At 34.9% G+C, this 17,779-nt stretch overlaps 1 protein-coding gene across 1 annotated transcript; it reads right to left on the bottom strand.

The window, feature by feature from the left end:
* Positions 1-13,375: 13,375 nt before the first annotated feature.
* LOC124828860 (putative E3 ubiquitin-protein ligase RHC2A) lies at positions 13,376-16,555 on the bottom strand (the record flags this gene model as incomplete). Its single annotated transcript, XM_088115564.1, has 4 exons — positions 13,376-13,500; positions 13,583-13,678; positions 13,771-13,846; positions 15,959-16,555. Coding segments are annotated over 4 exons (894 nt in total), but the record flags the coding sequence as incomplete, so codon positions are not given.
* Positions 16,556-17,779: the final 1,224 nt, after the last annotated feature.

The following is a 17,779-nucleotide window of genomic DNA, read 5'->3' as shown; positions in this document are numbered from 1 at the left end:
TTAGTAATCATCAAATTAGGGTGAGAGAGGAAGATGAATGGAAGACTACTTTCAAAACTAAATTTGGTTTGTATGAATGGATCGTTTATGAGATTGGTGAATCATGTGTTTAGAAATTTTATTGGTAAGTTTGTTTTTGTGTATTTTTATGACATCTTGATATATATCAAAACACTTGATTAACACTTGAGGCACTTAAGAGAAGTTTTAGAAGTGCTTAAGAAGGAGAAATTATATGCCAATATGGACAAATGCATTTTTTGTACAGATCAAGTTGTTTTCCTAGGGTTTGCAGTTAGCTCTAAAAGAGTGCAATTTGATGAAGAAAAAGTTAAGGCCATTAGGGATTGGCCCACTCCTAAAAATGTAAGTGAGGTGACAAGTTTTCATGGTTTGTCTAATTTCTATGGGATGTTTGTCAAGGATTTTAGCACCATAGCATCCCCATTAACTGAAACTATTAAGAAAGATGTAGGGTTTAAGTGGGGAGAGAACAAAAAGAGGCTTTTGATAGCCTTAAACACAAACTCACACATGCACATGTCTTAACTTTACCAAATTTTGAAAAATCTTTTGAGATTGAATGTGATGCTTCTAATGTTGGCATATGAGGTGTTCTCTTGCAAGAAGGGAATTCTATGGCCTATTTTGAGTGAAAAGTTGAAAGAGGCAGTGGGAAACTATTCCAATTATGACAAAGAGTTATATGCCTTAGTGAGAGCCTTGCACAATTGACAACATTATTTGCTTCCTAAGGAAATTTTAATTCATAGTGATCATGAGTCCCTTAAATACATTAAAATTCAAGGCAAACTCAATAAGAGACATGCCAAATGGGTAGAATTAATTGAACAATTTCCTTATGTAATCAAGCATAAACAAAGCAAAACAAATTTTGTAGTTGATGCCTTATCTAGGAAGCATGCCTTATTTTCCATGGTTGAAACTAAAGTGCTTGGTTTTAAAATGCTTAAGGAATTGTATAATGATATCAAGATTTTGGTAAAATTTATAAAGATTGTGAAAAAGGAACTTTTAATGATTTTTATAGGCAAGATGACTTTGTTTTTAAGGAAACTAAGTTGTGTGTGCCTAAAGGATCAATGAGAGAATTATTATCAAAGAAGATCATGAAGGGGGGTTAATGGGACATTTTGGAATTCAAAAGACATTGGATATATTAAATGATCATTTCTTTTGGCCTCACATGAAGCATAATGTGTTTTCCTTTTGTAATAGATGCATTACTTGTAAGCGTGCTAAATCTAAATCTATGCATCATGGAATGTTTATGCCATTACCTATTCCTGAATCTCCTTGAATCGATATTTCTATGAATTTTGTTTTGGGACTTCCACGCTCCAAAGTTGGAAAAGATTTTGTTTTTGTTGTGGTAGACAAGTTCTCAAAGATGGCTCACTTCATTCTCTGCTGTTCAGATTGTTGATAGGGGGAGCACAGGATTAGCTGAACCCACAATCTCTGTGGTATCTATTTTTGATGATGACAACACATTGTTAATAAGCACACATGTATATGTATTGTGTTATATGTGTTATATGCTTATGTGATTACTGTGTTATATGTGTTATACAAGCATAACTGTGAACATGCTGTGTTGATTGTTGGATACTACTGTGTTTGAAATGTGATTATATTTGTGTGTGCATAATATGAGTTTTAAAATGGAAAAACCACATGCATCAAGCATATATGTTATATCTGTGAAATGAATTCGATTAGATTAATAGCATAATCGATTAAAATGCGTCTGATTTCACTTACTTTATATATTGACGCATGATTTGAAATTCTGTAAGCCAATTGTGATTAAGACTTTCATATCAGTTTCAGATTAGAGCTTTGAAGTCTTACAGAAGAGAGAAATGCTCTAAGAAACAAGAATTGTCGTGGTGTTCAAGTCTTGAAGATTTCTTGAGGAGCAAGATTGATTGATTAGTAAAGGCTAATTGATCTACACAACAGAGGTGCATACTGTTGGATCAGGAGCTCTTGCAAACGCTTAGTGTTGTTGTTTCCCTGTGGTGTATAAAAGAAGAAGAACGTGGTTCTTGACTTTGATGGGGATCTCAAAGGGTTGACTGCAGGAGAGGATTGTTCTTGCTACTAGTATGTTGTATATTGGCTATTTTAGATTAGTGAGTTAGAGAGGTTGTTTACATTTTGACAGTGAGGTTGCTGTAAAAACCTTGTTGTAAAAACTCAAATCTTATAGTGCAATTGGCTTTTGGTCTAAGGTTGATCGAGAGGACACTGGATGTAGGCTTGGCCGAACCAATATAAAAACTCAGAGTTTGAATCTTCTTCGCCTTATCTCTCTCCATTTAATTGATTGTATAATATCTGTATTCAAATACGCATATTGTTACATTGCATACATTTTTACTTGCGATTCAAGAAAATTTTAAAGACTTACAGTTTTGCTAAAAAGATTTCAAAAGCGATCATTTTTATACAACACCAATTCATCCCCCCCTCTCTTGGTATGAGAAACGAAGCACATGTTTTTTAACAATTGGCACCAAAGCTGGTTTTCAAAAGATATTTGAAAAACAAATCGATTAACTTTATTGTCTAATCGATTGGTCGATCCTGAGATGGCATCGGTTTCTCAAACGATGAGAAAAAGGGAATATGTTTTTGAGTTTGTGCATGTTACATGTAATGGTAAGTACAATTCGATTACTAATGGTTTTTATGAGTCTCTTGAAGCAGGTTTATTGCGAAACAGAAAGAATGGTATAAATATACTGGAATCCATTGTTGAAAGGGTGAACTTGTAGGCTAAAAAATTCACTAGATTCCTCAACAAGAAGAAAGGTGACAAGCATCAAAGTGATGATGAAAAGAAGATCAACCAAGAAAATCTGTGTGGGACTAATCTTATCATGATGGCCAAGAATGAACCCATGAAAGTGTGTCTATAAAAAGAAGCAAAGGTATCCATGTGGTATCTGGATAGCGGGTGTTCAAGGCACATGATAGGAGATCCAACAAAATTCACAAGCATCCCATACAAGACTACTAGTCATGTCACATATGGAGATAATAACAAAGGTAAAATCATCGGCATTGGTAAAATTCAAGCACCTTTTGCATATGAAATTGACAATGTACTTCTTGTTGAAGGGTTGAAACATAATCTGCTTAGTATTAGCCAATTGTGTTACAGAGGACTGAAAATAATATTTGAACCAAAATATTGTTTAATAAGCAATGGTTCAACTGATGAGCTGTTATGAATAGGACAGAGATACAACAACATACACATAATCGATTTTAGAAAAACTTCTTTCAAGTCTGTTATATGTCTTATGTCTAAAGAAGATGATGCATGGTTATGGCACAAAAGATTAGCTCACATTAATATGGGTCACTTAAACAAACTGGTGTCTAAAGATTTTGTTATTGGTCTTCCAAACATTAGTTATGCTTCTGAAAGATTATGTGATGCCTGTGAAAAAGGAAAGCAAACAATAATTTCTTTTAAAAACAAGAGAGAAATGTCCACTACCAGACCACTTGAATTGTTGCACATGGACCTGTTTGGTCCTTCAAGAGTAAGGAGTCTAGGTGGTAACTTGTATGGTTTAGTGATTGTTGATGACTATTCTCGTTTTACTTGGACTTTCTTTATTGCTACTAAAAATGAAACTTTCAAGGTTTTAAGAAATTTGCAGCAATAATCCAGAACGAGAAAGAGCTAAAGATAAAATCCATTCGAAGTGATCATGGCCGATAATTTCAAAATGAGTTGTTTGAAACTTACTGTGTTGAAATGGGAATATCACACAACTTCTCGACACCAAGAACCCCTCAACATAATGGAGTTGTGGAAAGGAAGAATAGAGCATTGGAGGAATTGGCAAGAACTATGCTTAACGACAGAGACTTGCCAAAATACTTCTGGGCAGATGTTGTAAGCACAACATGCTATGTACTTAACAGGACTGTGATCAGATCTATGCTGAAACTGACCCCTACGAGTTGTTCAAGGGAAGGAAATCTAACATCACACATCTACGGATCTTTGGATGTAAGTGTTTTGTTCTCAATAATGGTAAGGAAAACCTTGGTAAGTTCGACTCCAAAGCCGATGAGGCTATGTTTATTGGTTACTCTCTCACAAGTAAAGCTTACAGAGTATATGATAAAAGGACTATGTGTGTTGAGGAGTCTGTACATGTAGCATTTGATGAGCATATTGATATCGCTACTAATTAAATGCACTCTAGAAAGTCTATAGATACAGGTGATTCTGCTGGAGAGGAAGAGGAAAATGAAGAAATTCAGGAAGAAGAAACTTCTGAAACTGCAATTGATCCTCCTAGAGCTGAATCGATTAAGGAGTGGAAAACACCAAAAAATGTCTCAACTAGTAACATCATTGGTGACATCACGAGAGGAGTTTCCACTAGGCGGCAACTCAATCAATTCTGTATGAATGTAGCATGTGTCTAAGATTGAACCCAAGAACATTGAGGCTACACTTACTTATGAAAATTGGATGATAGCGATGGAAGAAGAGCTGAATCAGTTCAAGAGAAACAATGTATGGGAATTAGTTCCGAGAACAGGAATTCAGCAAGTGATAAGCACCAAGTGGGTATTCAGGAACAACATGGATGACTCTGGAGAGATAATAAAAAATAAGGCCAGATTAGTTGCAAAAGGCTACAGTCAAGAAGAAGGAATCAATTACGATGAGACTTATGCTCCAGTGGCCAGATTGGAGGCAATAAGGATTATGCTAGCCATTGCTTCTGTAATGAAATTCAGACTATACCAGATGGATGTTAAGAGTGCTTTTCTAAACGGGTATATCAAGGAAGAAGTCTACGTGGAACAGCCACCAGGCTTTCAAGACTCTGAGCATCCAGATCATGTCTTCAAAACGAAGAAGGCTATGTATGGACTGAAATAGGCACCAAGATCTTGGTATGAGCGGGTAAGTGAATTTTTGGTAAAGAAAGGATTCACAAGGGGTAAAGTAGATTCAACCCTTTTCATAAAAATTCCAAAAATGATAGACTATATGTACAAATTTATGTTGATGATATCATATTTGGTTCAACTAATCCTGCTCTATGCAAAGAATTTTCTAAGACAATGCAAGAAGAGTTCGAGATGTCCATGATGGGAGAACTCACGTATTTTCTAAGGCTTCAAGTTAACCAGAATAAGAATGGCATCTTTATTTACCAATCTAAATACTGCACTAATTTATTGAAGAAGTACAAAACGTTGGACTACAAAGAAGCTGCAACACCTATGGCAACTAACTGCTATCTTGACCTTGATGAAAAAGGCAGTGTTGTAAATCGAAAACTTTACAGAGGTATGATCATATCTTTATTATACTTAACTGCCAGTATACGAGATATCATGCATAGTGTCTGTCTCTGTGCTAGATTTCAGTTACAACCAAAAGAATCACATTTAACTGTTGTGAAAAGAATTTTAAAGTATCTAAAAGGAACCAAAAGTCTTGGACTATGGTATCCTAGTGGATCAAACATTTTTTTGAAGGATAAAGTGATTTAGATTTTTTATGGCTATAAACTAGATAGAAAAAGCACTAGTGGTACATGTCATTTGCTAGGATGTTCTCTAGTATCTGAGCATTCAAAGAAACAAGCTTGTGTGGCATTATCCACCACAGAAGCCAAGTACATTGCAGCTGAAAGTTGTTGTGCTCAGTCTCTTGGGATCAAGAGCCAACTAGAAGACTATGGTATACCTTTAGATCATATTCCTTTAAAATGTGACAATCTCAATCCAATAAACTTAACTAAGAATCATGTTCTTCATTCTAAAACTAAACATAATGAAATAAGACATCATTTCATAAGAGACCACATCCTTAAAGGTGAAATTAAGGTCAAATATGTTGATACCTTACATCAATGGGCTAATATTTTCACAAAACCTTTAAATAAGGAAAGATTTTATATAATTAGAAATGAATTAGGGATTTTGGATAATAACAGTATAAAGTAGCTATAAATCGATTAATTAGTTTGTACGTATGCAATTTGAACATATTACTGCTACATTCTCACCATTGCATAATCATAACTTTAACTCTGATGAAGATTACTGTACTGCATAGATACTAAATTGCTTGATCTAGATAAGCCTGAAGGGTTATGCAGGAATACAGTTTCCTGACTAAGCTAAGGTGGAAAATCAACATTACTCTGCAGCAAAAATCGATTAAGATGAAGTTCTAATCGATTGAATTTCGTCATTGGGTTTGAAATTTTCTAAACTTCTAATATTTGATATTTCAAACCATGAATTATTTTCTGTTATATGTTTATTCGTCTTATATCTCTTTGGTTAATCCGCTGTGAATATAATTTGAGATTATAAGTGTTTAAACTATTGTGATGATTCAACATGTATCAATACTTCTCTGATATGACTTTTGTAATATTTCTCTTATACATTGCTTGAATATGCTTGAGTGATACATGCTCTGATATATTTGTATTATGCATCTGTGCTTTGATATTTGAACATGCATAATGACAAGGGGAGCAATGTATGTTGTTAAATAGTTCACATGTTACTAAAAGGGGGAGAAAATGATAGATCATGTGAAGATTATTGACAGGGGGAGCATCAAATTTATTATGTTATACTGATTGATGCATCTCAAACTGCTTTATTATCTCTGTTTCAATTACAGTGTACTAAATGCCTTTTTTGCTAATGCCGAAAGGGGGAGAATATTTGATGTAATTGAACTATGTTTTCTGAGCTAATTGAATTGTGTTTAAATATGAACTGTACAACATGGTTTTATTAATCATGGTTGTGCATCAACAAAAAAAGGGGAAGATTGTTGATAAAGGGAGCACAGAATTAGCTGAATCCACAATCTCTGTGATATCTGTTTTTGATTATGACAACGCATTGTTAATAAAAACACATGTATATGTACTATGTTATATGTGTTATATGCTTATGTGGTTACTGTGAGATTTATACAAGCATAACTGTGAACATATTGTGTTGATTGTTGCATACTACTGTGTTTGAAATGTGATTATATTTGTGTATGCATAATATGAGTTTTGAAATGGAAAAACCACATGCACCAAGAATATTTGCATGACTTAATCGATTACAGTGATGGGTTAATCAATTAAGGTCATCCAACAGCTTAAGCTTTAAACTTTGTTAAAACAACAGGTTTTAAATGGATTACAATAGTAGTTAAATCGATTAAAACTCGTGTATTTGCACAAGTATTTTTCAAGTGTGTTCTGATGGATTTTGAGAAGAAAAGTTTTCAAAAATATCCTAAGTGTTAAAACTTAATCGATTACATGGATCTTGTATTCAATTAAGTTTGTTAAAGATTTGAAAACTGTTTCATTGCTTGACATAACTATCAAAACGATCATATTTTTTAATATGTTGACCAAACATTAATTGCAAATCGATTACATTAATTGAGCATTCAATTATTGGCTTTGACTGTTATTAATCTGTTATATCTTTGAAATGAATTCGATTAGATTAATAGCATAATCGATAAAAATGCATCTGATTTCACTTACTCTATATATTGACGCATGATTTGAAATTCTGTAAGACAATTGTGATTAACACTTTCATATCAGTATCAGATTAGAGCTTTGAAGTCTTATAGAAGAGAGAAATCCTCCAAGAAACAAGAATTGTCGTGGTGTTCAAGTCTTGAAGATTTCATGAGGAGCAAGATTGATTGATTAGTAAAGGTTGATCAATCTGCACAACAGAGGTGCATACTGCTGGATCAGTAGCTCTTACAAATGCTTAGTGTTGTTGTTTCCCTACGGTGTATTGATAATGGTTGAATACACTATTATCTGTGATGCAATTTTGATGCTAAATGAACCCTTTTTGACTACGAAACTGGCTTGAAATCATAATTTTGCTTTATTTGTGTGAATAAGAGAGTTGAGGTTGGATTTTATGATTCTATCACGGTTTCCCTTGATTTTGTAGGAAATTTGAATGATTTGAAAGAGGGTTTGAAGTATCAAGGAGTTGGAACTCAGAAAGAACTGAAAAAGTATCATAAAGGAGGATCGCAGGACGCCTGAGCGCCCTTTTCTAGGGCCCTCAGCGCCAGATGCCATTGTTTCATGCCTGACTACCCTTTGTGAGGCCCTCAGCGCAGAAAGTTACTGGCTAACGCTTGGGCACCCTTTTTGGGGTGCTGAGCTCCAGTTCTTGAGTACCGTTCCACGCTTGGGCGCCCTTTCAGGGGCGCTGAGCGCTAATATCCACTGTTTAACACCTGGGCGCCCTAAGTTAGGACGCTGAGCACCAATGAGATGGGCTTGGACTGTGTCTCTGTTATTATTTTGATCTATTTAAGGACTCGGACATCCTAGGCTTTGTATCTTTTGACAGAAGAGGCGTAGAAACACACTCTTTCACCCTCTGGAAGCGGATTTGGATGCAGGGTTTTTCTAGGGTTTTTCTATCTCATTCTTTTCCATTGTACATCTAGTTTCTCCAAGTCAATAGGAAACTAAATTCTATTTGTTGTTGGGGGATGATGTAACCTTGTGAACTTTCATGTATTTGAATTGATTCTTAATTACATATGCTTCTTTCATTAATTTTTAGGGTAATTCTTCTTCGTTCAATGCTTGTTATGTTTAACTCATTCATGGCATGATGTATGATTTGCTTGAGTACCGGGAGGTATCTTACAATTCAGGTTCTGGAGAATTGCTCCCAAAAGTAGTATTGCTCAAGGATGGGGATATGAGTTTTGGTTGTCTTAAGCTACTAATTGTAATGCAGAATTATTTATTAGGGATGCAAGGGATTGTGGCCTAGTAATTAAGGATAGGCTTTCTTCGTCGAGGGATCGGGTTTTAAGTACTTTAGATAGTGACATTGGCATTAATGAAGAAGAAGAATTCTTTTATGCATGAGAGTAAACTAGGTGAAGTCTAAACCCCAACAACATATTCATCTCATAATACCAATATCATCCGTTCATCTTTGTGCTTCTGTCCAATTGATCAAATTGCATGCATATTTACTTTTTCTGTATTTGCATATAAAACCAAAAATTGTTTATCAACATTCTAATTAGCTAAGTAATCACATGACTGTTTAGGCCATGAGTCTCTTGGGAAACGATACTTGGTCTTACCAAACTATTATTACTTGATACAATTCGGTACACTTGCCGATATCTTAACATGTATACGGGAAGAAGAATGTGGTTCTTGACTTTGAGGGGCATCTCAAATGGTTGACTGTAGGAGATGATTATTTTTGCTGCTAGTCTGTTGTATATTGGCTATTTTAGATTAGTGAGTTAGAGAGGTTGTTTACATTTTGACAGTGAGGTCGCTGTAAAAACCTTGTTGTAAATACTTAGATCTTATAGTGCAATTGGCTTTTGGTCTAAGGTTGATCGAGAGGACACTGGATGTAGGCTTGGCCGAACCAGTATAAAAACTCAGAGTTTGAATCCTCTTCTCCCTATCTCTCTGCATTTAATCGATTGCATATTATCTGTATTCGAATACACATACTGTTACATTGCATACATTTTTACTTGTGATTCAAGAAAAGTTTAAAGACTTACAATTTTGCTAAAAAGATTTCAAAAGCGATCATTTTTATACAACACCAATTCACCCCTCCCCCCTCCCTCTTGGTGTGAGAAACGAAGCACATCTTTTTTAACACCTGCCATAAAACTGATGACGCCAACCATGTGGCCAAGTTATTTTTCAAGGAAGTGGTGAGACTACATGGTATTCCAAGGAGCATTGTGTTAGATAGAGATGTAAAATTTGTTAGCCATTGTTGAAAGGTATTGTGGGGCAAGTTAGGTACAAAATTTCTCTTCTCTACAATGTGTCATCCCTATACGGATGGACAAACCGAAATGGTAAATCAAACTCTTTCTCAACTCCTTAGATGCTTTGTAAATAAAAATTTGAGAGCTTGAGAGGAATGGATACATCATGTGGAATTTGCTTATATTAGGGTAGTTCATTCTACTACTTGTATGTCTGCATTTAAGGTAGTCTATGGTTTTAACCCTCTAAGTCCCTTAGATTTGTTGCCTTTGCCTAATATTGATTCTATGACTAACGAAGATGATCTTGCCAAAGCTACTTTTGTTAGGAACTTGCATTAGGAAATGAAGGACAAATTGAAAAGAAGATGGAGAAACTAGCTTCTAAAGTTAACCAAGGGAAGAAGAAGATGAAGTTTGAGCCGGAGATTGGGTGTGGGTACAACTTAGGAAGGAAAGGTTTCCTTCCAAAAGGAAATATAAGCTCCTACCTAGAGGAGATGGACCTTTTCAAGTTCTTAAGAAAATTAATGATAATGCTTACATTGTTGACCTACCTAATGATTATGGAGTAAGTTCTAGTTTCAACATTAATGATTTGTCTCCATTTAATGTAGGTACTAATTTGGATACAAATTCACTTCAAGAAGGAGGGAATGATAGAGGACTATCCCATGATTCTATAGAAGACGAACTTGAGGAAGACCCTTTACAATTCAAAGGACCTATGACAAGGTCAAGGAGCAAAGAGTTGGAAGAACAAATCTCCTTTCAGCTCATGATGCTCCATGAAGATTGGAATTCAAGGGACATGTCATGACTTGGAGCATAATTATATAATAGTTTAGGAAATTAAAAATATTTGAAATTTTCTTTTAATAGCAAATAATTTGTTTCTGTTTTCTTTTTTTTTTAATTTTGAATTATTTTTCGCTCAAAGCCTTTAAGCTTTCTTTTGGGGTTTCTTAGGTACCTTAAACATTTGTTCCTATATATAGGGGCACCAAATACATATGTAGACACTTTTGAGTCATAATTGTTGATAGGGGGAGCCATGTAAATGTTGAACCCAATTCTTGTGTTTGTTTTTGATGATGACAACACATTGGCTGTAACAACACAGATGTTGTCATGACACAACATAAATGTGTTTTTTGTGTTTAATACATATGTGGATATATAAATGCTTATTGGTAATTAATGCACATGTTGGACATACTGTTGTTTCTGCATACTATTGTGATACTGATGTTATTATATCTTGGTATACATATTGTATGTTTCTCTGTAATGAAAACCACAAGCACAAAAGCTTAAAATTTGATAATTGGCATAACAGTAAGTTTGAATCGATTACATTAGTTGGTGAATCGATTAAAACTCATGTCTTTGCATATATCATTTTCAAATGTGTTGTGATGAATTTTGAAGAAAAGTTTTCAAAATCTGTATAAGTGTTAAGCTTAATCGATTACACCTTTTATGTAATCACTTAAGTTTGTTCACTTTGACAACTGATTTCATGCTAGTCCTAACGACTTTAACAGTCATATTTTTAAATAAGTTTAACCAGCATTAAATGTAAATCGATTACATAAATTGAGCATTAATTTAAGAGCTGAGTTAGTTGTAATTCTGTTACATCTGGTTTTTTAATTATGTAACCGATTACATAAGTAAAGTAATCGATTTATTTGCGTCAGAACTGATAAATACTATAAATTGACGCATGACTTGTAATTCTAAAACGATTTGATCATATTGTACACTTTCACATCTGACATACTTGATCTAAGATAGTTTTATAGATTGTAATACACTCCAAGAATCAAGAACATGAAGAATTTGAAGAATCTTAAAGCATTCTTGAGAGGCATTTACTGGACTGTATTGGCTGATCAAACTCGCACTACTCAGATGTATCTTTTGTGATCAGAAAATGTTTCTGAAATCAGTGATTGTGGTGTTTCCCAGTACATGGTCGACAGGAAGAAGAGTGAGGAGCTCTTGGACTTTGAGAGGGGATTCTCAAAGGGTTTCTACAACAAGAACTGGTGTTTCTGTGTGTGCAGGTGTATTGTGTTATATATTTGATTATTGAGCGAGGAAGGTGTTTACATTTATGAGAATGCGTTCACTGTAAAACCTTTATTGTAATTCTCAAATCAGTATAGTGAAATATCCTTCAATCAGATATTGATTGGAAGGGTGACTGGATGTAGGCATTGAGGCCGAACCAGGATAAAAATCTTGAGTTTGCTCTTCTTTCTCTATCTCTTCATTTTACATTGCATACGCACTTTACTTACAATGCAAGAAAGTTTAAAAGATCATTCTAATTCTGCAAAAAGATTTGAAAAGTGCACGTTTTTATAAATCACCAATTGACCCCCCCCCCCTCCCGCCCCTCTAGGTGTTAAGAAACAAGTCTCATCATATCTAACAATAATATATGCATTTTCATTTTTTTGGAGAGGATTCTCTTCGTTCTTGGTTTAGAACTATGATTCTTATCTAAGATTAACATCTTTGTGGCGAATCTTCACTTGACTTATCAATCTGCTAGATTGTGGCGTCCCCATCTCTGTCTTATTTTTCGTTCTTCTCTGATTTATTTTTATTGTGCTCTTGAGAATTCAAATTCAAAAAAGATCATAATCTTTCCTAGACAGGATCGTATCAGGAGTTGTATTGTTGCATACTCCTCAGGAGAGAAACCTAACTCCAATACCTTTAGTTCACATGAGTTATACATTGATGAGGATTTTATTAGTTGATCACCATATACACTCTTCATGAAGGGGCTTCAACTATCTACTTCGTGTCATTGGCACAAGATAATGATAGGGTGGTGGCTGAGGAAGTTCAAGTTGGTGAAGCTTAAATGCTTATACCTTTGATGAAGTTCAAGTAGGGTACATACCTTGAAAACTTCAAGCAAGGTATGTTCTTAAATTTAATTATATATTTGTAGGTTTAATGTCTCGTTAGGTCTCTATTTTCGTCCAAAATCTCAAATAGGTCCCCTTCTTTTTCGGCGTCTCAATTAGATTCTTATTTTGTGAAAATTGCATCAATTAGACCCTTACCGTTAAATTAGACCTAACGATGTTACTGAATATTTGACGTGGCACGTTAGATTATATTTTTAAATGACATGGCTAATGATTTGGATTTGAGTTATTTTAAAATTAAAAAAGAATTAGGATCCTTTTTACAGCATCATCATCTTCACCAATTCCATCCCATAATCCTTATCTGCTCCATCATATCCTCATCATCCTTGTATACTCCATCATATGTTCATCGTAATCATCATCCCTTCTTCTATCATCCTTATTTTTGCAACACCAATTGATAATCTTTAGACAGAAACAAACTAACCTAGCCCAATCAGAAAGAGCAATTGAAAAACAGGAAAGAGCAATCAGAAAGAGCAATCGGTAAACGAAGAAATTCACAAACATGGAAGAAAGGAAGAATCTAAACCTAAAACTAATATACTAAAATTGAAAAAACATGGGATCAGATCTTGCGATCGCTTTGGGGCGCTTGAACTTCTTCACTCGCTTCTTCACGATCTTTTTTGAGATCAAGGGTACCGCCATTTTTACTAACCTCAGTTAGGGTTTCCCTACCGGAGAAATTTGCTTCTCAACATTTATAAAACATGAAAATTAATATGGGCTAGGTTTTTGCAGAACGGGGCCCAAACTAGACTCGCTTCTTTGCCTTTTGTTTTGAGCCATGAACTTGAAAGTTTATCTCTGCACCACCCCAATAACGCATCGCCGCAGCACACCTCCGTCACCTCCACCAAACCCAAACCTGCAAACCACAAAACCAAAAGGAGTTCATCCTAAATCCCAATCGCGATAAACCCTAGTTCGTGAAACACTACCATCGACCTCGCTGTCAACCCCGAGCCTCCATGGCCACCATGCCGCAATAACAACCATGCCGCCACCTAAACACATTGAAGCCTCCATGGAAACCCTGCAAATAAAAAAATCACAAAGCCACCAGAGAGCCCTCTCTGGGCCTTCAAATCGCAAAATGAGAAACCTTTCGCATCCACCGTTGGCCTTCAAAAAACATCCTCCCCAATTGACAGGCAGTAGCGTAATAGAGATAACAAAGATGGTGGCAGCATGAAGGAGATGACGGCAATCTGACCATGGTTGTCAATTTCTTTTGAAAAAAATAAAAATAAATAAGACAGATCAGAATATAATAAATTCCACGTCATTTAAAAATATAGTCCAATGTGCCACGTCAAATATACAGTAACGGCGTTAGGTCCAATTTAACGGTAAGGGTCTAATTGATGCAATTTTCACAAAATAAAGATCCAATTGAGACGCCGAAAAAAAAAGGGACCTATTTGAGATTCTGGACGAAAATAGGGACCTACTAAGACATTAAACCTATATTTGTATCAATATCAACAAATATTTCAATATGTAGTTTTCACTCACTAATTGATTATATTTTTGTTAGGAGATAAAGTGCCAAAGCAAACAAGTTCCTTTCATTCAAAACATTGTTATATTGAAAGATCATATTCATGAGTAGGTGGCACTTGGCCTAGATCTTTTCCATCATTCTTTCTACTTACAATGACATGTTTTCCTATTTAGAATCATCAATAAGAACATCTCATTGTACATAAAAGAAAACTATGTGCTATAAATTATTTCAAACAACCACTAAGTGTAAGTATATAGATTCTTTCAAACTTCTAAAAGAAAATGGGATAGATTTAATCTTTCATACAAATATTTTGTATTATGAATTTATAAACAATTTCACTATTACATAAGGCGTTGATAATAATTTTTTGGTAGCATAATCCATCCAAAAGAGGGAAAATAAAAAGAATAATTGTTAAAGATATATTCAATAATGGTTGCATCAATCTAGGAAAGACATTTTTCTTCAACAATACTACCATGAGTAAGTTACTAATTGATTCTTTGTAATTTATCGTTTCGGTCTAACATATTATTTTGTTATTGTAGTAATCATTGGCAATTAATTGTCTAAAGAAAAATGTAATCATTTGGTTATGCTTCTTACAAACTAACCTAAAAGTTGAAAGCATAAGTAAAAATTTTAAATTTAACTAAGTTTGATATCAATGGTAATGTATCACCACTTATTTATTTATGTTTTCATATTTAGCGTTATAAAGGCATACAGTATGATGAGTGTACATCATATTAGTCGCCTTAAGATTATACAATGGATTAAAGATAATTAGCATCAATCTTCTCAACTTCTTGTTCATATTTAGTTATCTAACTAAATGTTGATATGGAACAACATGCCTAGATAGAAATGACCCTAAGAACTAAACAAGAACAATTAAGAAATGAAATTAAAAGACTTAAAATGGAAGAGAGAAAGTAGAGGAAACTTATGAATTGGAAGGCATGCCACTTGAAAGGATCCAAGATAAATGCCACGGAGGATTGCCACTTGTTCTTCAAAATAAGACCCAAAATTAGACTAAGTGACAACATTCTATCTCAAAGAAGTAATGCAATTGAATTCAAAACACTCTTTATATTCAAATTTGAAGGTGTTCAAGGTGTGTGTACAAAGGAGACCTTAGGTTGCTTATATAGCCTTGGGAGATGATGTAGATGGAGAAAACTAATGGATGTGGTGGGACTTGGAGGCCTTCAATTCTGGACAGCAGCTCCCAAGGTTGTTTTAAGTCCCACATCTCTTAATTCTTTAACTTTTTAAGGGCATATAAGCTACCTAACTAGTTTAAAGATCAAAACTAAAACTATACATGAGCTAACTTGCAATACAAGCAACTAAAAGGAGAAGAGACTTATTTATTCTTCTTTCTTTTAAGTCCAAGCTATGTTAAATCCCACGTTGCTTGCTAGGGCTGGGCATAGTTCAATAAACTGTATTGTAACTACAGTTAACCATATTATAATGTACTTAAAAACACTAAATTTGTTTTAACTAAAAACTAAATAAACTATTCTATAGTACAGTTAAAAGAAACTGAACTTTACAGAGTTTGAGTACAGTTAACTGGAACCACAGATTTTTCTTTTAATAAAAAATTTCACCCCAAATTGAAACCTTCGAAGCTAGCCATGGTAAGATGCATTTAGGGTGATATATATGCTTACACGACATTTCCCTCACTGCGGTACCTAATTCAAAAGCTTCTTTGCACACCGCACAGTGTGATTCCATGGCTAAGTGAGTGTTATCAATTTCGATGGTTGGTAAGGAATCTATGGCTGCTTTTGACGCAGGAGGGTGCTCATACCTTCCAATACCGTTGATCTCAATCTGAGACAGTTGCTCCAGAAGCCTATCGAATCCAAATCCGAGTAGAAACTCTGACATGCTCGGAGGCATGGGTCTTAAGCCAGAACCGGCACCATCATCGTAGAAAAGCTCAAAGCCTCGGCTTTCCTCCTCGCTAGTAGTGGAGGTGGCAGTTGCGCTGCCGCGGAGGACGATAACGGGGTTGAAGGGGGAGCGGTCACCACCGTTGTTGCGGGTGCGGCGCAGGAAGGGACGGACAGCGTTGTCGGAGGCAGGACGCTGGCCGATCATGTACATGGCGACAGCAGGGAAGCGACGATGGCGAGGGTCGAGGTGGACTGAGCGCGGCGGGTGTTCGATTTCTTCGATGAATCCGCAGTCGCAGTCGGGACAGACCACGGATGTGAGGATTCAAGTTTAATTTCTTAGTTGCTGCTAGGGTAGTATTATTGTTGATGTTTTTTGTACCAGTTTACTGAATTGTACTAGTGTATCTGAACTAAAAACTAGTTCAGTTCAATTTCTTTGAACTATTTTTTAGTTCAGTTCAGTTCACTTGAACTATTTTATAGTTAACTACAATTATTTATAGTACAGTGCACTGAACTGCATTTTGCCCACTCCTATTGCTTGCACCTTAAAGAAAAGAAGAGTATATAAGCTTCTTTACAACTAATCTAAGAGAAAGAAACTAGAAACTAAAATAGGCAAAATACAAGCCTAAGAAAACCTATGCTATTTCTTTTTATGTTTCTTGTCACTCTTAAAACTCTTCTTTCTTGCCCCATCTATGATCATATCATCATGATATGGAACAACATGCCTAGATAGAAATGAGCCTAAGAACTAAACAAGAACAGTTAAGAAATGGAATTAAAAGACTTAAAATGTAAGAGAGAAAGGAGAGGAAACTTATGAATTGGAAGGCATGCCACTTGAAAGGATCCAAGATAAATTCCAAGGAGGATCGCCACTTGTTCTTCAAAATAAGACCCAAAATTAGACTAAGTGACAAAATTCTATCTCAAAGAAGTAATGCAATTGAATTCAAAACACTCTTTATATTCAAATTTGAAGGTGTTCAAGGTGTGTGTACAAAGGAGACCTTATGTTGCTTATATAGCCTTGGGAGATGAAGTAGATGGAGAAAACTAATGAATGTGGGACTTGGAGGCCTTCAATTCTGGGCAGCAGCTCCCAAGGTTGTTTTAAGTCCCACATCTCTTAATTCTTTAACTTTTTAAGGGTATATAAGCTACCTAACTAGTTTAAAGTTCAAAACTAAAATTATACATGAGCTAACTTGCAATACAAGCAACTAAAAGGAGAAGAGACTTATTTATTCTTCTTTCTTTTAAGTCCAAGCTATGTGAAATTCCACATTGCTTACACCTTAAAGAAAAGAAGAGTATATAAACTTCTTTACAATTAATCTAAGAGAAAGAAACTAGAAACTAAAATAGGTAAAATATAAGCCTAAGAAAACCTATGCTATTTCTTTTTATGCTTCTTGTTACTCTTAACACTCTTCATTCTTGCCCCATCTATGATCATATCAAATGTTCATTATGTTATAGTGTAATAGACAACAAAGTGACATAAATATATGTATTATGTGATCTATTA

Source organism: Vigna umbellata, chromosome 5 (genome assembly GCF_029865625.1).
Source record: "Vigna umbellata cultivar VRB3 chromosome 5, Vumbellata_1.0, whole genome shotgun sequence".
Taxonomy (NCBI): Eukaryota; Viridiplantae; Streptophyta; class Magnoliopsida; order Fabales; family Fabaceae; genus Vigna; species Vigna umbellata.
This window is presented reverse-complemented; position numbering and strand designations above follow the sequence as displayed.